We start from the raw sequence: 22,313 nt of genomic DNA, 5'->3' as shown, positions 1-22,313 counted from the left end.
TGATCTGGAAAGTCAGACAGGTTGGACATTTTCTGTCACTGGCAAGGACAAGGGGATGAGAATGGAATCATGAAGTACTTAGGAGACAGTAAAATGACTACCTATAGATCTGGAATAGTAGGAAAGCAGGTTGAATATGTTACATGGGATGAAATAAAGGAGGCCTTGGAAAGCTAAGCAGGGTTTAGACCAGTGGTCTCCAAAGTGAGTTTTACAAGAGGAAATAACGGGATACAAAAATACAGTATTAGAACTTTTAAAAAACGTTTTCTGTAATAATAACAATAGCTAACACTTAACGTAGTTCGAACTATATACCAGACACTATTGTAAGTGCTTTAATGTGTTTTATGATGTGTCTAACATACTGGTACTACATAGAACGTGTATGGTAATTATAAATGGATAGTTGAAAAATAAAAAGCTAATGCAGTGTGCAAGCAAATATGTTTGGAGACTATTGATGTAGATACTACAGTAGGAAACCAATATAAGGTTTTGAGCAAAGGACTGTAAGGAATAAAGAATATTACTCGCCTAATGATATTCATAATAAATACAGAAAATGGAGAGGCTGGAGCCAAAGAGGGCAAGAACTTCTATTTATTGAGCACCTACTGTGTGCAAGGCACTGTGACACGTGCTTACCCTTGTATTACTAATTCTCAGCAACGTTCTAAAAATGTTAGCTCCATGAAGTCAGGGACTTTGTCTTTTTTACTGCGCTAGTGAAAACTGTTTCTAGAATAGTACTTGGCCCATAGTTATTGAAAAAACAAATAACCATGTGAGCTTAGTGTAACATTACCTTCTGCAGAATTCTGAAGTAATAATAAATGAAAGCAGCTATTATTCGTGGAATGCTTAATGTGTGTTAGGTAATGTGCTAAATGCTTGTCGTACATTGACTCTAATCCTCGTAACAATCTTTTGAGGTATTAATTCTTTGACTCCGATAACTCTTCCCATTTTATTAACTCTGTCCTTTATTACATACCCTCACTTCCTTACTCATCATTCTAATCATTCCCTTTCATGCATTCTCAATTCCCTAGCCTGTTTCCCTTTGTCATTAAAAAAAACCAACACTGATTAAAGCAAGCTTTCCATGTATTTGCTTCCTGCCTCAGAGCAGTGGAGAACTGAGCTAGGAAAAACTCCAGACTAACTGACAGGCTTTATTTTAAATTCATGAATAGAAATCTGAAGAGATTTTCAGCACTACATTTTCCTAGGAAATTCACTTTCTCTTTCTCCATAATGATTATTTAATGTCACCCACCAGTCCCCTAAAACTTTTAACATGTGCTTCTGTCTCATTCTCAGCTTTACAGAGAAATCAAAGGAATCAGATGAGAACACACTTTTTCCCACCATAAAAGTCTAATAGCTGACCTGTGATAATGCTCTGCCTTCCCTCCTCTTGCAGTGGGTGAGCTCCTGTTCTGATCTAAGGCCAGTTCCTTCGCTCGGCATTCCATCCCATCCTCTCTTACCTATTCATTCCCTCTCCTCGGTCATTAATTTTTCCTCTCTACTGGGTCATTTCCATCAGCATATAAATATGTTATAATAGCTCATTGAGAAAAAAACCCTTCCTTGTTCTCATTTTCCTCCAGTCCCATTTCTCTTTACCCCTTTGTCCATCATATCTCTTGAGGAGAAATTGTGATCCTTTTCTTACCACTCCTTTGCCTCACATTCTCTCTTTTGCCTGCTCCAGTCAGGCTTTCATTCAGTGGAATAAAAATAAATACAATTGCTCTTGTTAAGGCCATTTACAACCAACATTTTCTAGATGCTATGGTCCTCTGTCCTCATCCTTCTTCACTTTTCAGTAGCATTTGATAGAGTTAACTATTCTCTCCATCAATCACTTTCTTCATTTGGCTTCTGGATACCATTTTCCTTTGTTTTTTTTCCTACCTCTGTGGGCTGCTTTTCATTCTCCTTTGCTGGCTCTTTGGGCTAGTCACTTAACCTCTCTGAGCCTTAGTTTCCTCATCTGTAAATTGGCAATATAGATAGCATTGAATGTGATAATACCTATTAAGCACTTAGAACAATACCAGGTGTAAGTTGTGAGTTTAGCTCTTATTATGATATTATTTTTGTGTTGTTATGTGTCTGATCTGCGATGTTTGTTTTTAATCTCTGGTTTCAGTAACTATTTGGTAAGCTAGGCTTTTTCTGCAGTTCCATACTTTTGGATAGGGAAAAACAATGGTTTTCGGGCAGAGTGCCACTGGAAAGTGATCCCTAGAAAACAGACACAGACTTACTTTCTTAGTTACTTACTTACCTACTTACCTACTTTTGATGATTTTCAGTAGTTGTGTATATTAAGTCCGAACTGCATTCTTTTTTAAAAAAATGTTCTCTACTAACCTTCCCTGCCTCCAATCCATGTCATCAACTTTTTCGTTCATCATCCATTTCAGAGTCTGTTCCAGGTCTTTTGCTGTTCTCTGCACAGGGCTTGTTCATTCCCATCTCTGCATTGTTATATGTGTTATGTATTTCACATGGAAATCTGTTCTTTCTATTATTGCTCTTTAAAACCTTTCTCAAAACACTTTATCTAGGAATCTTTTCTCATGATTATCTAACTTATTGCTCCCTTACTTTGCATTCTCTCGGTTTCTTTCACCATGGAGATTTATACTGTCTTAATTTGTTACTGTTTAATGTTTTTTTAAATGTGATTTATCTTCCTAGCTAAATTATATCCTATGGGGCAGGGAGTTTACTTCTTCATTTTTGTATATTTCCTTATGTCCTATGTATTCTTTGTTGCAATAGTTTGTGTTTATTATTGCTGTTGGCACTTGAATTATAACTTCCAATTTAAAAGTTAAATTTAAACTTTAACCTCAGTAAATGAAAATACTGATAGCAAAATAACATTACAAGTTTCTAGGAAAAGAAACTGTTTGTATTCGTAGTCACATTTATATTAACATTGGCCATTTTTGTATATTCTGGGGTTTTGTTTAAGGTTCTTCTATTACTGCAATAGCCACATCCGTGTTTCATGGCCCACCCCAGCGCCAGCTTCATCATGCACTCATACCTCATGGGAAAGGCGGGCGCTCCTCAGTCAGTGGGGTTGTGGCCACTGTGTTTGGAGCAACAGGATTCCTGGGCCGATATGTTGTCAATCGCCTTGGTAAGTAAAGTTCCTTGAGTTTAGTATACTAAAGGCCACTTACTAGGATTGCCTAATGAGAAGCCATGAGCTTTGTTTCTTTTCATTTTAACGGTGTTACAAAATACTCCTATCTTGGATTTATGTAATTTTGGTCTGCTGTGCATTATGAGCCCACCCATGCTTTCTATATAGGATGTTAAAATGAGAATAGAGGACTCTGAAAAGTTATGGCATCTCTAGCGTGGCGAAATGTGCTTTTTGCTAAAGATAGTATCAATTCACATATCAGACTAGAATTTAAATATTTACCAAATCAATGTTGTATAATGTATCCTTATTATGTTAACGTTGATCCTTGTTTCAATCCATTCTTTTTTAGGACGTATGGGGTCACAGGTGATCATACCCTATCGGTGTGATACATATGACATCATGTACCTTCGTCCCATGGGTGACCTGGGCCAGATTATCTTTTTGGTAAGAGCCTGTATTACTATTATTGGAGTTGACAGATGTAAATTACTAAGGTCATTTTTAGGAGAGAAAGGCAGTATAATAAAGTAACAGTTGCATCCCGGGGTGGACCAAGGACATCCTCCATTCACAGGGCATTCTTGTAAACTGCAGTTGGCAAATTTCTTTTCTAAAGGACCAGATAGTAAATATTTTAGGCTTTGCAGGTCATAGGGTCTTTGTCATGATTACTCAGCTCTGTCCCCATAGCCCCAAAGCAGCCATAAACAATATGTAAATGAATGGGAGTGGCTGTGTTCCAATAAAACATTATTTACAAAGTTAGACTGCAGGCTAGATTTGCCTGTGGGTCATAGCTTGCCAACCCCTGCTCTAGAGCTGTGCTGTCCAGTATGGTAGCCAGTAGCCACATGGCTATTAGCACTTGAAATGTGGCTAGTCTGAGTTACGATGTGCTTGGCATAGGCTTAACTTAGAACAGTCCTTCCTGAGCGTTTCCTGTTGTTTTTCTGTAATCTGCAGGTTCTTCCTTTAGGCCAAACATTGCCAGTAGGGCTAGACAGAGGGAATAGAGTAGGGGAAGACCCTTCAAAGGAGTTATTAAAAATGTGTGGGCCCTGGGGCTGCCCCGGTGGTGTAGTGGTTAAGTTCACACGCTCCACTTTGGTGGCCCTGGGTTCACAAAGTTTGGATCCCGGGCGCAGACCTATGCACCACTTGTCAAGCCATGCTGTGGCAGGCATCCTACATATAAAATAGAGGAAGATGGGCACGGATGTTAGCCCAGGGCCAATCTTTCTCAGCAAAGAGAGGAGGATTGGCAACAGATGTTAGCTCAGGGCTAATCTTCCTCACCAAAAAAAAAAATGTGTGGGCCCTTTGGGTTATCACAGTGACTGGAGACCATACTGGTTTATCAGGTAGGGGCCAGGGATGCTACATATCCTACAGTGCACAGGACAGTCTTTCTCCACAAAGAGTTATGCTGCCCACAGGGCCTGCAGTGATCCTGTGCAGAAACGCTCTGGGCCTTGATGCTTGGCTCTGCTGTTCTTTTAGCTCACTTTCCTACTTCTGTCATCCTGTGTAGAACTGAGCTCCTCCCTTTACACACTTTCCCCTTTTAAAAAATGTTTGGTAAACGTCCTTAGTATCTCTGATATTATACAGAGTATTTGTGATCTCTTTAAATTTTGACTTATTTTTAGTGGCATTTTCATTTATTCTTTACTGAATGTTCACAAGCTAAGTATAATATTTATATTGGAAATTTCTTGTATCTAAAGTGTTTTTCTTTTTCAAAATCTTACTCTCAAATATCTTCTTGATACTACACTTACAGGAGCTTAGCTTTTTCCCAGTTCTTTGTGATTTAAGATTATTAGTCACCTTGTCAATCCTCAAAATTAAAGTATTTAGCAAGTGATAGGTGAAAACTTTCACTGGCATGCAAATGTGGAATCATTGGAATTGAGCCGTATGAAATGTAGTCCATTCTTTCCACAGGTGTTTATTGAGTGCTATATGCCTGACATTGAGCTAAGTTCTGAGCATGTCTTGATGAGCAAGACCGTAGGGAGTTCACAGTCTTAACAGGGAATACAGTCACCAAACACATAACTTTGGATATAATAATGTTTATGAAAGGGGAAGTCCAGGGAAGGTGTAATGGGGGAGCGCTATATTGTTGTTTATTTTTGAGAAGGATGGACCACATCGGATGCGGGGTGCTAATTTTCCCGCTTTAGTCTCTGTTTGAAACTGCTGTCTGAATGGCTACTTGGTTTACCAATCTGACTGTGCCCCCTAGGCCTTATCCCTGTGAATTTTGTTTCCTTTTGATTCCTTCTCTTTCCGCATCGCTCTTGGGCTCTCGGGCCGTTCATGCAGTTATGCCTCAAGCTCTTCCACTCTTTGAGTCTTCTGGGATTCTTCCTCTCTCACCCTTGCCATCTTGTCTGGAAAAGACGTTTTTAGCTCTCTGTGTGTTGAGCGGCTTTTTTTTGTTGAGTATGTCACTCACTGTGCTGCAGATTTTATGTATATTTCACTTAATCTTCATAGCAACCCCATGAGGTAGGTTGCATTTTCAGATTTTAGGTGGAGGTTGGAGAGATCATTTGTACGTGGTTAGTAAATGGCAAACTGGAATTTGCATTCCTGTCTGACTTCAGATCTATTATTCTATACTGTCTCATGTACCCACTCTCCATCATCAGTGGTAACTAGTTCCTCCTGCTGAGGGCTTCATCTTTTTGTTCTAGAATCTCATTTCTGTAGCCCATTCTCTCTTGTCTAATTACGCAGGCATTTTAGTACTCTCTCTCTCTCTCACCCTTTCTCTTCCCCGTTCTCCCTTCCTCTCTCACTCTCCCTCCCACCCTACTCACTCATACATACACACTTAATATTTGACTCTAAGAAATTATTCTTTATTATCTTCCATTGAAATATTTTTAAAATTCAGTATAGTTTTGACGTAGAAAATTCTGTACCTTTGTCTGGGGTTATTTAATCCCCAGTCACTATTTTGGATAAAGAATCATCAATCTAATTTAACTCCTGCATAACTGCTCAGAAGTATAGTTCTACACCAAAATCTGGCATTGGCTCACCCTGAAGTTTTAGGTAGGTCAGTTGTCTCTGAGTTTTGTTTTCATTTGTTTAAGTAGAAATGACTAGATCTAGGATTATAAAGAGTAAAGAGTTAAAAAGAAATAGGAAAATAGTTGTAAATGTTTCCAATTTAATGTTAGCCTTTAAGAGCATTCCTCTTATCTGCAGTCTAACTGGTTGCTGCTAAAAAGGGAAAGTCGGTTTACCTCCCAAATGTTCCTTGGTTCTTTGGCTATATTTCAGGAAGGGAGACTTGATTACTGGATTCCTTTACAAACTTGTGGGGGGCAGTTAGCTGGACAAAAATTGATATGCCCCATTAAAAATGAATATGTCTTTTCTAGTTCTATCATTTGATTACCTGAATAAAATGTACTTTGACCTATTTGTCTCCAGAAGAGTCAGAGAATCAACAGGAAGTTTGAGACCTCAAAATTATTTCTGTTGTAATAAATGGAGCCTGTACGAAATGGTGTCGTATTACAACTATAACATGTGGCCCATTTTGAAACTTGCTGGTTGGGGGCTGTAGAAGTGTTCATTGCCAGGGTGCACCCGTTATGTTTTCATGTGACTGGCTACTGCTATTATAGGAATGGAATGGGAGAAACAAAGATTCTATCCGAAGAGCAGTGGAGCACAGCAATGTGGTCATCAATCTTGTTGGGCGAGATTGGGAAACCAAGTAAGTGTCTGACTCTCGTTTCTTCTTAAAGCTGTCTTAGGGTTCAGTAGATGTTCATTGGGCACCTAATATGCCAGGCATTGTAGTTGTGACCTTTTCAATTAGTCCATGAAAAGACTGGACCTTTTACGTACCCAGTGACTCCCCCTTAGGGAATTTAGTTGGCAGTAAGTCTGATGTAAGTAAGCAGTGTGATGTGCTGCCCCTAACAAGCCAGTATGGATTGTGTCATTGTGGTCAGTGTCATTAATGTGACGGAATGACTGGTGTTGGTCCTGTGCTTGGATCTGTCCAGCTGGGATGAGGTTAGCAAGGAGGATTTTCCCTGTTCTACTGTTCAACAAGTTGAACCTTGATTTTTCTTGAGTAGACAAAGTTCTGGGTCTGTTCTCCACATTGTTAATCAAAAATGGCGTGAGTACTGGTTTGGACAGTTTTTTTTAGCTTTTGTTTGGATTGTTTATCAACAAATAACGTTTTAATCCTGTAATTCTACAATTTATTAAAGTTTGACTTAGATTTATTTATATGTGTCTGCCTCATCATATATTTTAAGTTTTTGACAACTTGGAGGGTCTTGTTCAACTTTATATCCCCCGTAGTGACTAACACAGTGCCTTGTACAGAGTAAGCATGTAGTTAATGTTGTTGGAGAAAATTAGTGACTGACGTTTTAGTTTCCCTTTTTCCCTGAGGGAAACAAAGGCCCAAGGGTAAGAAGTGATTCCCCTTCCAGCCCCCAATACTTCCCCCCGCCCCACCCAACCAGTGCAGCCAGATGTTTCTAAAGGGCCTCAGATTTAGAATTCCTTGAGGACAGAGAATGTTACACATGCTGGTTTATAACATATAGTAAGCCTTAAATTAAGTATAATAATGATGATGAGCAGGCCTGTAAAATTGAAAAAAAAAAAACATTAATTTTGACTTTGGGTTAAATCAGTGCTGTTTAAAAGTTTAACTATTATGATTTTAGCAATAAGATGAAAACCAGCTTATTGCAGAAAGCTTTGAAATCCTGAGTCAGGTGTTCTTAACTGATCCCTATTTTTTTCTTCCAGGAATTTTGATTTTGAGGATGTTTTTGTGAAGATTCCCCTAGCGATTGCTCAAGTGTCCAAGGAAGCTGGAATTGAAAAATTCATTCATATTTCCCATCTGAATGCTGATATTAAAAGCTCTTCTAGATATCTGAGAAATAAGGTAACAAATTGATTTGGGAAGCAGTTCACAGAGCTAGAGTTTCTCAGCCCCTCTGAAACGTGAGTTAAATCAGAAGGGTTTCTCCTTGGCTGCCGGCCCCGTGGCTTAGCGATTAAGTGTGCACACGCCGCTACTGGCAGCCCGGGTTCGGATCCCGGGCGCGCACTGACGCACCGCTTGTCTGGCCATACTGAGGCGGCGTCCCACATACAGCAACTAGAAAGATGTGCAACTATGACATACAACTATCTACTGGGACTTTGGGGAGAAAAAGGGAAAAAAAGGAGGAGGATTGGCAATAGATATTAGCTCAGGGCCAGTCTTCTTCAGCAAAAAAGAGGAGGATTGGCATGGATGTTAGCTCAGGGCTGATCTTCCTCGCAAAAAAAAAAAAAAGAAGGGTTTCTCCTTGACATATCCAGAATTAGAAGGGGTTTCTAATTCTCCATATCCAGAATTAGATTTTGTGTGTGTGTGTGTGTTCTGACACTTTCGTTGAGTGCCTTCTGTTTGCAGGCAACTATGCTAAGGAGCTTCAGAGATAAATAGACCATATTATTACCTGCTGACAAATGCTTAAAATTTCTTGGGGTATAATAGAATTACACAGTAAACATCATAAAAGGTAGAGTATGATTCCTGCCAAAAGAATCATATCTGTGTCTCCTACCAAGGTTAAAGGACCATCTTTCTTTCTCAGACCCCTTGCACAGTCATGGTCTTATGCCACCTTGAAGGAGTTATATGAAGGCTGAGGATGACACGGATAAATGTTTGCCAAGGAAAATGGCTATTCACATAGTATTTAGGCTTCTTGTACTTCCAGAAACCCCATCGTAGTCCAGGTTGTACCTAGGGATTGACCACTCCTGTTTGGAATCAGTCTGTAACCTGAAACGCCTTTATTATCAAGGACTCAGAAAGGATTGCAGTGTCTGGAACTGCCTTTAGCATTGGCTTCTGCCGCAGTGAGCCTGCTTTCAGTCAGACTGATAAGCACCACAGAGTTCCTTGACAGTGGCGTCAGCTTTTCAATCCACTGTATTCTTTTGTTGAACAGATTATTTATTAAGCACTTATTGTGTGCTACATATTGTGTTAGGTGCTGGGATACGGTTGTGAATGAAACAGACGTGGTCTTAGCCCATATCTAGTTTCTAGTCCATTGAGGAAAATAATTCCAGATGCACCAGATATTGTAGAGTAGCAAACTGTGCCATAGCTACAATAATGGGGGAGAGGGGCCACCTATCAGATAGGAGCAGTTAATTACTAGCATCAGAAAATTCGGTGTAAATTGGCTTAAAAATAAAGGGAATTTATAGGCCTACGTATCTGAAAAATCCAGCAATAGGGAATCTTAGCCACATTGGTGCCCAGGTTCATTGGGACTTCAGCTTTGTCTCTCTGTGATTCTTTCAGCTCTTTTTTTTTGTGTAAGCTTTGTTTCTCATAGTCACAGAACTGGCTGATGGTACATCCAGGCCTCACATTTTCGTACTACATTGGAGAGAAAGAGAGAGTGCACACTGTGCCTGCCTCAGCCCTAGCATTCATAGAATCGTCTGAATTCATGATTGTTTGGGAGGGATGGAGCAAGTTGTCAGTGGTGAGAAAGAGGGAAGAGTCAGAGACGTCCAGCCCTCTGGCTTACACCACTGGGTGGATGGTGGTACTGTTGAATAAGGTGAAACATATGGGACACTAGGCTTTAGGACAGTGGTTCTTAGCCTTAGCTGCACATTAGAATCACTGAGGGAGCTTTCAAAAATCCTGATACCTAGGCTGCACCCAGACCAATTAAAATAGAATCTCTGGGGATATACCTTGGGTGTCAGTATTTTTTAACTATCCTTGGGTAATTCCAGTGTGCAGCAGAGATTGCATGTCAATCAACAAGGTAACAGTGGTGAATGGAGTTTATGATCCTGGAGCTCAGAAGAGGGGTCTGGAGTGGAGATATAAATTAGGGAGTCACCAGCATTTGTTGTTAATTGAAGCAATGGGAGAGGATAAGATGGCCTGGTGAGGAAGTGTAGATTGAGAAGAGAGCTTTGGACTAGACCAGAGGAATACCGATGATCAGTGGTTTGGGAGATGAGGAGGCACCTGCAAACACAAAACAGACAGAAAGACGGGACCACTCCCATCACACAGTGGGATAGGAGGGAAACCAGCAGAGTGCAAGGTTGTGGAAGCCAAGAGAAGACGGTGTCGCAGGAGGGAGTAGCTACTTATGAATGCCGTTGAGAAGCCAAGTAAGGTGAGAGGTGTAAAGTCACCTTGGATCCGCTGACATGGAGGTCATCGATGACCTTATCAGGAATAGTTGGAGTGCAGTGTCAGGGCAGGATCCAGAGTATAGGTGAGCGAAGAGTGAGCAGGAGCTGAGACAGTGGGGACAGTGAGGGCAGGTAGCATTTTTAAGTGGTTTGGTAAGAGGACGGAGGGGCCAGGAAGCCGGACGGGCATGTGGAGTCAGGACTGTTTTTTCTTTTCAAGTAGAGGATCTTGACATTGTTTGCATACTGTTGGGAAGGGGCTGGTAAAGAGAGTGAGACTGAAGATGTGGGAGAGAATAAATTGGGCAGGTTCTGGAGAAAATGAAAGGAGGGGAACTCTAAAGCATTGCAGGTGGCACTGCGCCTCTGTTGCGGTAAGAAAGGAGGAGAAAATGTTGGTTCATGCACCTGAGTATGGATTTAGTGATGGGAACTTGATCTGGTTTTTCTCTGCTGCTGTATTTTCTCTTTGAGTTAGAAGGTGAAGTCATTTACTGGAAGGAAGAGAAAAGTAAGGGAGAAATTTGAATAGAATAGAAAATGTTTGAAATTGTCATATGGGACAGTAAACTAATTAGAAGAAAACGCTATTTCTCGGAAATGTTGAGAGCCCAGTTAAAATTGGTAACATGAATTTACAGTGGTACCAATTTATGATTTTTATTTATTTTCCTCCAGCTCCGAAGGCAGCAGGAGTGAGTGACTCAAAAAAGGAGGCTAATGGGGTTCCTACAGGATTGAGATTTTGCCTGGTGGGTAGAGTAAAGGACAGAGGGACAAGGTGGTTTACGATATTGGTAAGAGAGTGATTGAAAAGTTGGGCCGTAGAATCTAATCTGAGGCGGGGGAAGTTAAGAGGGGTTGATAACAGAGGAAAGCAGAATCAGTGGACTAGAGTTCCTGAGAAGGCTGAGGAACAGATATCTCGGGAACGGATGAACAGAGAACAGACAGGCTGGAAGTACAAGGGATTGTCACCTGAGAGTAGGCTGTCTTCATTCAGTGTTTCAGAAGAAGGGCACTTTTGGTAGTTGATATGCTCTGCGGCCTGACAGAGTTGCAAGTAGCAGAAGTGGAGTGAAGAGGAGGTCACTGGCGTTGATACGCTTAAGAAACTGAGAGGTCCAAGTCCACGTGGACATTGATGATGCCCACAGTGGTGGTGTAGGTGGAAAGGAAGTTGGGGTGGAAAGGAAGACTGAAGTGGTGCTGATATTGGCAGTGAACAAGAAGCCTTGTCTAGGAGGTGAGCAGATGACAAGTGAGTGGGTTACAGCAGTTGAAATTAGGAAGATAAATGACCCATCCCAACTCCTCTGGTATACGATTGCTGCTTCCATTATTGTAGCTTGTTCCAGCATGTTCTTCTTTCTGTGGCAGCCTGCCAGATTGTTGACACAAACCAGAGTCTGTGATTAGAAGGAAAAAGGGAGGCTAGAAAAATTCTACTCTGATTTTTCTTTCTTCTGTGTAAGCTTCTGTCAAATGAATATGAGAAGAAACCCAAAAAGAGCTGTAAGAGGCAGGGCATTTTTATGTGTTATTTTTTAAAAGAATTTCTGTGTAACTGAGTTTTGTGAATACTATGATTACCCTAATCTGGAGGAAAATATGACCTTTGAAATATAAGTAGTGTCCTGACAGTGGAATGAATGGAAGCTTTGTTCACTCGCCTCAGAACTCTGTTTTGTTTGGTTGTTTGTTTAGGCTCTTGGAGAGAAAGAAGTGAGAAATGCTTTTCCAGAAGCCACTATCATAAAGCCATCGGACATCTTTGGAAGAGAGGATAGATTCCTCAATCATTTCGCAAGTATGTATTCTTAATAGTAGAAGAGAGGACACTGGTTAACCAGGTTGAAGTTAAGCACAAGCTAACAGTGTTCTCTGACTTGACAGACTGAGATTACATTTTTTTTCCCCTACTTGCCGTTTTCTCCCCAAAGGTTATATTTGCCTAGTCAGTGTGGTCCTTCTCCTGATCTTCATTACTCTGTATCAAAAGAAGCAACTCATATTCATGGAAAGAGCATGGACTTGGGAGTCAGAGACCTGAGTTTAAATTTTGGCCCTAGGACTAACTAGCTCTGTGACTTCAGCAAGTCTATTAGTGGCAGCTTCCTTGTCTGTGAATGTGGACATAATAATGTCTACCTCAAGAGTGGTGCGTTAATTAATGAAGTAGCCTATGTTACAGCACCTGGCACATAGTAAATGCTTAAATGTTGGCTTCATTTGTACTTTTCCTCTGAAGTCCCTGTTTCTTTACTGCTTTCTCACATTTAGTCTGACAGCCAAGTCACTTGTATGTTGGCTTTCAAAGACAAAGAGGTAGCATTGTGCTTGGTCAGACACATTTAATAGGTCTTCCTTGTTAATAGCAATTTCTATGGAACAGGATTAGAGATTAATAAATATTAATTTGGGCATTGCTAAACTAGAACCAGTCAGTTGGTATAAACTGCTTTCATAGGCTGGAAGATGTTTTGTTTACTCTCAGGGTTTTTGTTTACTAATTAGACTTGTCTTGGCAGAGAAAATCAGTGTTTGACTAAGTGAAGAGATTTTGAGATTTTAGGGATGAGAAAATGATTTCCCTGTACTTCTCTGGGGGCAGGAGTGGAGAATACATTTTTAAAGTCTGTGATAAGAACCCAGCTTTAGTTTCTGATTCGAGTGAACTACCAGTTACCTCTAAATTTATTCACTTCTGTGTTGGGAGAGGATTTGGACCTTCCTCCTAGGAAGTACTAGGACGGTTAGTAGTTACTGTTTTATCAGAACCTTCCTGTGTCTCCTCGTTAGCTATTTGTATTGTTCTGTGAGTTTTTTATGTATGTCCTTTGCCCATGTGGGTTTTTGGTTGTTTTTTTGAGAGAAGTTTTTCTTATTGATTTATTTAGGCTCTTTATCTATTATGAATATGTATCTTTTCTTATATTTGCTACAACTTTTTTGTTAGCTTATTTACTTTAATTTTTTTATTTTCCTTAATAATAGACTTTATTTTTGGGGGCAGTTTTAGGTTTACAGAGAACTTGAGTGGAAAGCACAGAGTTCCCACATGTCCTTTAATCCCTCAGTCTCCCCCACAGCAGTTTTCTCTATTGTTACCATCTTGCATTAGTGTGGTACCTTTGTTACACTTGATGGGCTAATATTGATACATTATTATTAACTGAAGTCCATTCTTTATGTTGTACATTCTGTGGATTTTGACAAATGTATAATGACATATATCTACCTTTAGAATATCATAGAGAATAGTTTCACTGCCCTAAAAATCCCCTTTGTTCCACCTATTTATCCCTCCCTCCTTTCCCCCTACCCCCACCCCTAATCCCTGGCTAACACTGAACTTTCTACTGTCTCCATAGTTTTGCCTTTTGTAGAATATCATATAGTTGGAATTACACAGTGTGTAGCCTTTTCAGACTGGCTTCTTTCACTGAGGAATATGTTAATATGTGTTTAAGGTTCCTCCATGTCTTTTCATGGCTTGAGAACTCATTTCTTTATTTTTTTTTTTGATGAGGAAGATTCACCCTGAGCTAACATTTGTTGGCAGTTCCTCGTTTTTTGCTTGAGGAAGATTCACCCTGAGCTAACATCTGTGCCAGTCTTCCTCCACTTTGCACGTGGGACCACCACGTGGGAGGTGGGACCACCTCCACAGCATGGCTGATGAGTGGAGTAGGTCTGCTCCTGGGATCTGAACCCATGAACCTGGGCTGCTGAAGCAGAGTGGGTGGAACTTGAACCACTTGGCTGCAGGACCAGCCCGTCATTTTTTTTTATAGTTGAATAATATTCCATTGTATGGGTGTACCACAGTTTGTTTATCCAATTTAGATGTTTTGTTTTGTTGTGTTTTTTTTTTGGTGAGGAAGATTGGCTGTGAGCTAACATCCATTGCCGTCTTCCTCTTTTTGCTGAGGAAGATTAGCCCTGAGCTAACATCTGTGGCCGTCTTCCTCTATTTTGTATGTGGGATGCTGCCACAGCATGGCTTGATGAGCGGTGCATAAGTCCGTGCCCGGGATCCGAACCTGCAAACCCCGGGCCGCTGAAGCAGAGCGTGTGAACTTAACCACACCACCAGGCTGGCCCCCTAATTTAGATGTTTTTATCATGTGTTTTTTCCTCCAATTGCTTGTGTCCTTTCACCTTTTGTATTGAGTTCCACTTTAAAAAAAATGGTGGTAAAATATACATAATATAAAATTTAACCTTCTGCTATGGACTGAGTTGTGTTCCCTGCAAATTCATTTCTTGAAGCCTTCACCCCAGTGTGACTGTATTTGGAGATGGGCCTTTTAGGAGGTAATTAAGGTTAAATGAGGTCATAAGGGTGGGGTCCTAACCTGATAGGATTGGTGGCCTTATAAGAAGAGGAAGAAAGAGAGAGAGATCTGAGGAAAGGCCATGTAAGAACATAGGTGGCTGCCTACAAGTCTGGAAGAGAGCTTGCACCAGACACCTTGATCTCCGACTTTCCAGCCTCCAGAGCTGTGAGAAAATGAATTTCTCTTGTTTAATTAAGCCACCCAGTCTATAGTATTTTGTTATGGCAGCCCCAGCAGACTAAGATGCCATTTTAACCATTTCTAAGTGTACCGTTCAGTAGTAGAATGTATATTCACATTGTAGTGCAACCCATCTCCACAACTCTTTTCATTTTGTGAAATTGAAACTCTGTGTCTGTTAGACAACAACTCCGGGTTCTCTCTTCCCTCCAGGTACTGGCAACCACCATCTTTCTTTCTGTCTCTGTGAATTTGACTATTCTAAGTACCTTATACATATGGAATCATACAGTATGTGTCTTTTTGTGACTGGCTTATTTCACTTAGCATGATGTGCTCAAGGTTCATCCAGGTTGTAGCATGTGACAGAATTTCCTTCCTTTTTAAGACTGAATAATATTCCCTTGTATGTATAGACCACATTTTGTTTACCCATTCATCTGTCAGTGGCCACTGGGTTGCTTCCACCTTTTGGCTATTGTGAATAATGCTGCTATGAACGTGGCTGTGCAAGTATCTCTTCCAAACCTTGCTTCCAGTTCTTTTGGATATATATCCAGAAGTAGAATTGCTGGATCATATGGTAGTTCTACTTTTAATTTTTTGAAGAACTGCCATACTGTTTTCCATAGTGGCTGTACCAGTTTACATTTCCACCAAGAGTGCCAGTTTGTTTCATATCCTTGCCAATACTTGTTATTTTCTATTTTTTTGATGTTTACTCTCGGGGTTTTTGTGTTTACTAATTGGACTTGTCTTGGCAGAGAAAGACACACCTAATGGATGTGAGGTAATATCTCGTGGTTTTGATTTGTATTGCCCTAATGATTAGAGATGTTGAGCATCTTTTCATGTGCTTGTTGGCCGTTTGTGTATCTTATATGGAGAAATGTCTATTCACATTCTTTGCTCATTTTTTAATTGGGTTGTTTGTTTTTTGTTATTGTTGAATTGTAGGAGTTCTTTATATATTCTGGATATTAACCCCTTATCAGATATATGATTTGCAAATATTTTCTCCCATTCCATAGGTTGCCTTTTCACTCTGTTAATTGTGTCCTTTGATACACAGAAGTTTTAAATTTTGATGTAGTCTAATTTATCTATTTTTACTTTTGTTGCCTATGCTTTAGGTGTCATATCCAAGAAATCATTGCTAAATCTAATATCTTGAAGCTTTTCCCCTGTTTTTTTTTGGTAAGGATTCTGTAGTTTTAGCTCTTTGATCCATTTTAAGTTAATTTTTGTATAGGGTGTAAATTAAGGGTCTAACTTCATTCTTTTATACATGGATATACAGTTTTGCCAGGACCATTTGTTGAAAAGACTGTCGTTTCTCTATTGAATGGTCTTGGCACCCTGTCAAAAATCATTGACCGTATACACAAGGGTTATTTCTGATTGTTCGACTCCACTGGTCTATATGTCTATCTTTATGCCACTGTTTTGGTTACTATAAACTGTTTTGATTACTGTAGTTTTGTAATAAGTTTTGAAATCAGGAAGTGTGAGACTTTCAACTTTGTTTTCTTTTTCAAGATTGTTGAGGCTACTTGGGGTCCCTTAAGATTCCATGTGAATTTTAGGATGGAGATTTTTATATTTCTGCAAGAAACACCATTGGGATTTTGATAGGGATTTCATTAGATCTGTAGATTGCTTTGGGTAGTATTGACATCTTAACAATATTAAGTCTTCTAATCCATGAACATGGGGTGTCTTTCCATTTATTTGTGTCTTCAGATTTCTTTCAGCAATGTTTTGTAGTTCTCAGTGTGCAGATCTTTAGCCAACTTCATTAAGTTTATTCCTAAGTATTTATTCTTTTTGATGCTCTTATAAATAATTTCTGCTTTTAAAAGTTCTTTTAGGTGCTGGCCCCATGGCCGAGGGGTTAAAGTTCATGGGCTCTGCTTTGGCAGCCCGAGTTTGCAGGTTCAGATCCCAGGTGCGGACCTACTCTACTCATTAGCCATGCTGTGGAGGCATCCCACATATAAAGTAGAGGAAGATAGGCACAGATGTTAGCTCAGGGCTAATCTTCCTCAAGCAAAAAAAAAAAAAAAAAAGAGGACGATTGCCAACAGATGAATCTTCCTCACCAAAAGAACAAGTTCTTTTAAAAAGCTTTTTTTATTTTTACATTTAATCCACTTCTGATTTGTTTTGGTTTGTGGTAAGATGTGAGCCATTTCTTTTTATTTGTTTTTCACAGAGTAGAATGATTGTCTCAGCACCATGTATTAGATAATATTTCCGTTTCCCACATATTTGTGGTACTGCAGTCATCATACACTGAGTCCCTTTTTTACCAGCATCCTTTTCTGGGTTACCTATGCTGTATCGCTCATCTGTTGATTCCCATGTTCCTCCTTAGAATGGGGTGCAGTTAGAGCCCAGTCTTGGGAGTGGCCATGCCTCTAGCATTATAGAGTAGAAGACAAGTAGCCAAGGCCTTTTTACTTTCCATGTCTCCATGTCTGAGAAACACATGGCTACTCCTTTTAATGAGGAAGATCATTAGCTTCCTCAGAGTCAGCTTCATTTATTTCGTTATTTCTGTTATGCAAAATGAAATGTTATGCTTACCTGGAGCACCTGGAGATTGGTGGGTCTTATAGCAGCTTAGGCCTTCTAAGAATAGTTCTCTTTCTTCTGCCAGATATTCGCTCATTTGGTGGTGTACCTTTTATTTCCATGGGCAAGAAGACAGTGAAACAACCAGTACATGTAAGTACCTTGGGTGAAGGGGCTTTAGCTGAATTCAGATTCAGGGGATCAATTTTCTGGTTTTATCTTAATCCTGTAACTCCTTCATTTTCTTCTTTGTCAACTTGCTTCAACTGGTTGCCTCTCAGTTTACCTAAGAGGTGCATGTATTCTCTGTGTCTTCACTTATTTGTTCATTTAAGGAAAATGTATTGAACCCTTAGACACACTGTACACATCACTGGGAATACAGAGATATTAACTCAACAGACATGGATTGCTGTCCTCAAGTTGGTCTCAGAGGCAGGTCAGCAAAGCAGTTATCATGCAACTTGATAAGTGCTGTGATGGGAAGAGGGTTTTACATAATTACATCAGAGGGACACCTGATCCGGACTTGAGGGTCAGGGAAGGCCTTCCAGAGGAAATGACATCTAAGATGAGACCTTAAACATGACCAGTAGCAAGTCAGATGAAAGGGTTGGGGAAGAGTATTCCATGCAGAGGGAACAGAGTGTATAGGGGCCCAAAGGTGAGAGAGCAGTGTTGGATTCCATATGATGTTGAACCAGGGTTTCTCAGCTATGGCACTATTGACGTTTTGGGCCAGATAATGCTTTGTTGTAGGGGCTGTTGTAGAATGTTTAGCAGTGTTTCTGGCTGCTAGCCACCAGATGGCAGTAGGACACTGCCCCTGGCGGCCCCCCCCTCCAGGCTAAAAATGTCTCTGGGTATTTGCCACATGTCCCCTGGGGGCCAAAATCACCCCCAGTTGAAAACCGTGGGGTCTGAAACCACATAAAATTATTATTTTGAAAGTCGAGTGGTAGAATATCGGCAGTTCCATGTGGTGGAGCCTAGTGGTCAGTGGTGTCTTAGTAACAGAGTTGGGAGGAGTGGTCAGGGGTGAGATGGGAGCGGGAGTGGGCAAAGGCACCTCAGAAGGGCCTGACAGCCGTCTGAAGACAAACTCGTTCTGAGGAGAGGAAATAGGTAAGTGAGCCTTCCAATGTGGAGATTATTTGAGCTCTTGAGAAGTGGGTTCTTTCAGAAGCTTTCTGAAAACAGACAATGCCGTTACTTTGATTGTGGGGTTTTTTTGTGTGTGATTGATGTGGCTTTCTTTCCTTCCTTCCTCTCTTCCTTTCTCCCTCCCTTCCTCCCTTCCTCTCTTTCTTTCTCTCCCCATCTCTCTGTTTCTCTCTCTTTCAACAATTACTCAAACACGTGTTATAATTTCTTATAGGTTGTAGACGTAGCCAAAGGAATTGTTAATGCAATTAAGGACCCAGATGCCAGAGGGAAGACTTTTGTCTTCGTTGGGTAGGTGGCTAGACCTTGACTTTAAAATTGTGCTACCTGTTAAAACGAAAGAATCATAATGATTTACAACAAAGATTTCTAAACGTGTTACTAACAGACTTGTTCGTTGTATTTTTACAGTGTCTTTCTTCGACTGTATTTATTCCAGAAACCTTACTCCCTTAGCCCTGAGACCGGTGTGTCTCAAAGAGCAGTCCAAAGGCCACCATTGTCAGAATCTCCTGAATGTATATATTAAATCAGAATTTAAGGGAACCTGGAATCTATTTTAATAAATGATTCTTCTATCCCCAAAGTCTGAGAACCACTGCCCTAGTATATTACATATACTTAGTCCAGTGATTCCCCAAGGATGGTTTTGTACTACTACAGCGATGTTTTTAATATATAAAAGCATACTACTATAAATTCTGAAACATAAACAGAATACTTTTAGGGAGTGAGTATAGTTGCAAAATTGAATGAATTTTGGTAGAGTATGTCATTACCTCCAAAAGGTTGGAAATGGCTGGTTTAGGGTACAGTTGCTCGTGCTGTGCAATTTATTTTATGCTCTCTTTGTTGAAATTTGCTCTCAGGAAAAATGGGGCACAGTTAAGCTATGTGACTTACTCGAAATTATTGAATCATGTCACAGCTAGGTTTAGGACCTTTTTACTGAATTAACTAAAACTGAAAAACTGAGACTCAATCTACCAAGTTGAAAAGTACCAAGTCCACTTGATACTTGGCCCAGAACCTTGTCATTATTGAAGCAAACTAATGACACCTGATGTTCTATGAAAGGTGGGGATCTGATTCAACAGATAAGTTATAGCCTAATTCCTAAAAAATATTTGCTTCTAGAGAAAAGACGGGCCAGCCCTGGTGGTCTAGTGGTTAAGATTCTGCACTCTCATTCCTGAGGCTTGGGTTCATTTCCCGGTCAGGGAACCACACCACTGGTCTGTCAGTTGTCATAGTGTGGCAGCTGCGTGTGGCTGTGATGCTGAAAGCTATGCCACTGGTATTTCAAATACCAGCAGGGTCACCCGTGGTGGACAGGTTTCAGTGGAGCTTCCAGACTAAGACAGACTAGGAAGAAGACCTGGCCACACATTTCTGAAAAAAATTGGCCACAAAAACCCCGTGAATAGCAGTGGAGCATTGTCTGATATGGCATCGGGAGGTGAGAGGGTGGTGCACAAAGACTGGGCAGGTTCTGCTCTGCTGTACACAGGGGCGCTAGGAGTTGGAATTGACTCTGTGGTATTAACAACAACAAAAAGAAAAGACACTTCTCTCTGGAGGCATAGTATATATTCCCAGGATTATGAATTCATACATTGTGATGTTTCACTTTTATTAATAAATTTAGTAAATTTTTTTTTCAGTGCAAAAAACTCTATATCATGTTTATGTCAACTAGCTCCTGCAAGATGTGTATTTCTCTTTGAGTTCCCAATTTGGTACATTAGTATGTAATCAGTTATATACTCTAGGAAAATTATTTATAAAAGTGTTCAGCGCAAGTTCCATAAAAGTCTAGACTCAAAAGATACCAGGATCTAGTCAAAAAGTACTTAGACCAGGATTTCAAGGAATGAACAGAAACGGCTTTACAAACTTTGCTCACTACTCAGGGGAAATGGCTCTGGGATGACTTAGCCATTCTCCTCTTTACCTTTGTCCAGCCTCTCCAATCTCTGCCAGGCTATAGTAAGTCGTACTTGTTTGGCACAGTGATGGGAACAGTAATGCTAGACATGGCAGTGTAGGCATTTTTCCTTATGAAATTGTAAATATTCATCTACACTTCTCTTTTTCTCTCTTCAGCCCCAGGGGAAAACTTTGCTTATTTCCCTGACATTTTGAGGCTAAGGCAGAGGCATAAGAGCTTAATTTTGCTCCCAGGTTTTTCACAGTTATTAATTATATGATGTTGGTGCATTCTATCGTTCATTCATTAAATACTTACTGATACACACACATACACAAAACTATGAGAACTAATAAACAAGTTCAGCAAAGGCACAAGGTACAAGATCAATATATAAAAATCCATTTCCATGTATTAGCAAGTGAATAATCTGAAAATAAAATTAAAATAATTTTGTTCACAGTAGCATCAACAAGAATAAAATATTTAGGTATAAATTTAGCAAAAGAAGTACAAGACTTGTATACTGAAAATTGCAAAACATTTTTGAGGGAAATTAAAGAAGACTTAAGTAAATGGAAAGATAGCTCATGTTTGTGGATTGGAAGAGTCAATATTGTTAAAATGGTAATTTTCCCCAAATTGATCTATATATTTAACTCAATCCTATTAAAATTCCAGTAGGCTTTTTGCAGAAATTAACAAATTGATTCTAAATTTATATGGAAATGCAAAAGACCCACAATAGCCAAAACCATTTTGACAAAGAAGAATAAAGTTAGAGCACATAAGCCTCCCAATTTCAAAACTTTCTCTAAAGCTGTAATTATCAAGACAGTGTGGTCCTGGCATAAGAACAGACGTAGAGATCAATTAAACAGAATTGATAGTCTAGAAATCCACCTTTATGTTTATGGATGGTTGTTTTTTAACAAAGGTGCTATGACACCTCAATGGGGAAAGGATAGTCTTTTCAACCAATTGTACTGAGATATCCGCTTGCAAAAAAATGGCCTTAGATTCTTTCATCACGCCATACATGAAAAAAAACTTGGAACAGATCAAGGACCTCAATGCAAGAGTTAAGACTATGAAACTTTTTGAAGAAAAATAAAAAATCTTCTAGGTTAGGCAAAGGTTGTTAGATATGGCATCAAAAGCATGCTTCATAAAAGGAAACATTGATAAATCAGACTTCATCAAAATTAAAAACTTCTGTACTTCAAAAGATACCATTAAGAAAATGATGAAAAGACCAGTGAGGAGATCGTCAGCTAGAAGGCAGGAGGGGGTGAATCAGAGAGGTATGTGGAGAATTGGAGGACAGAGGAGAAGATAGGAAGTATTCCCTAGGAGGACAGGAAAAGGATACTTCCTTGGAGAGCACAGTAGGATTGCAGGCAGAGCCGAGTCTTCCGTTTGAAGTGGGTGAAGCCAGTTAGCCCAGTTGTATTTTCTCTACAGCTCTGTCTTGCTGGGGCTTCAGGCACAAAGAAGACAGGTGCTTGGGTTAATCAGAGTAGGGGTTTTGCTACACTAGTACAGAAGGGACAGGGTTTTGCTGAGGATATTTGCAGAGGGATGACTACAGTGCTGAACCATGAAATCTAAGCTGGGAAGGACATAGGCTTCAGTGTACCTTTCTCTGTTAGCAGGGTCACTGAAAGCAGTCTTTGAGTCACAGCGGAACACAAAGTGCTTTAGAACA

At 40.0% G+C, this 22,313-nt stretch overlaps 1 protein-coding gene across 1 annotated transcript in view; it reads left to right on the top strand.

Moving 5' to 3' along the window:
• Positions 1-22,313, top strand: part of NDUFA9 (NADH:ubiquinone oxidoreductase subunit A9) — a 33,701-nt gene that overhangs the window by 1,790 nt on the left and 9,598 nt on the right. Inside the window, exons 2-8 of the mRNA XM_058559015.1 lie at positions 2,999-3,169; positions 3,531-3,628; positions 6,835-6,926; positions 7,988-8,129; positions 12,119-12,221; positions 17,597-17,664; positions 18,890-18,966. Of these exons, the coding sequence (XP_058414998.1) occupies positions 2,999-3,169; positions 3,531-3,628; positions 6,835-6,926; positions 7,988-8,129; positions 12,119-12,221; positions 17,597-17,664; positions 18,890-18,966 (751 nt within the window). The remainder of the gene's footprint in view (positions 1-2,998; positions 3,170-3,530; positions 3,629-6,834; positions 6,927-7,987; positions 8,130-12,118; positions 12,222-17,596; positions 17,665-18,889; positions 18,967-22,313) is intronic.

Source organism: Diceros bicornis, chromosome 17, assembly GCF_020826845.1.
Source record: "Diceros bicornis minor isolate mBicDic1 chromosome 17, mDicBic1.mat.cur, whole genome shotgun sequence".
Lineage (NCBI taxonomy): Eukaryota > Metazoa > Chordata > Mammalia > Perissodactyla > Rhinocerotidae > Diceros > Diceros bicornis.
This window is presented reverse-complemented; position numbering and strand designations above follow the sequence as displayed.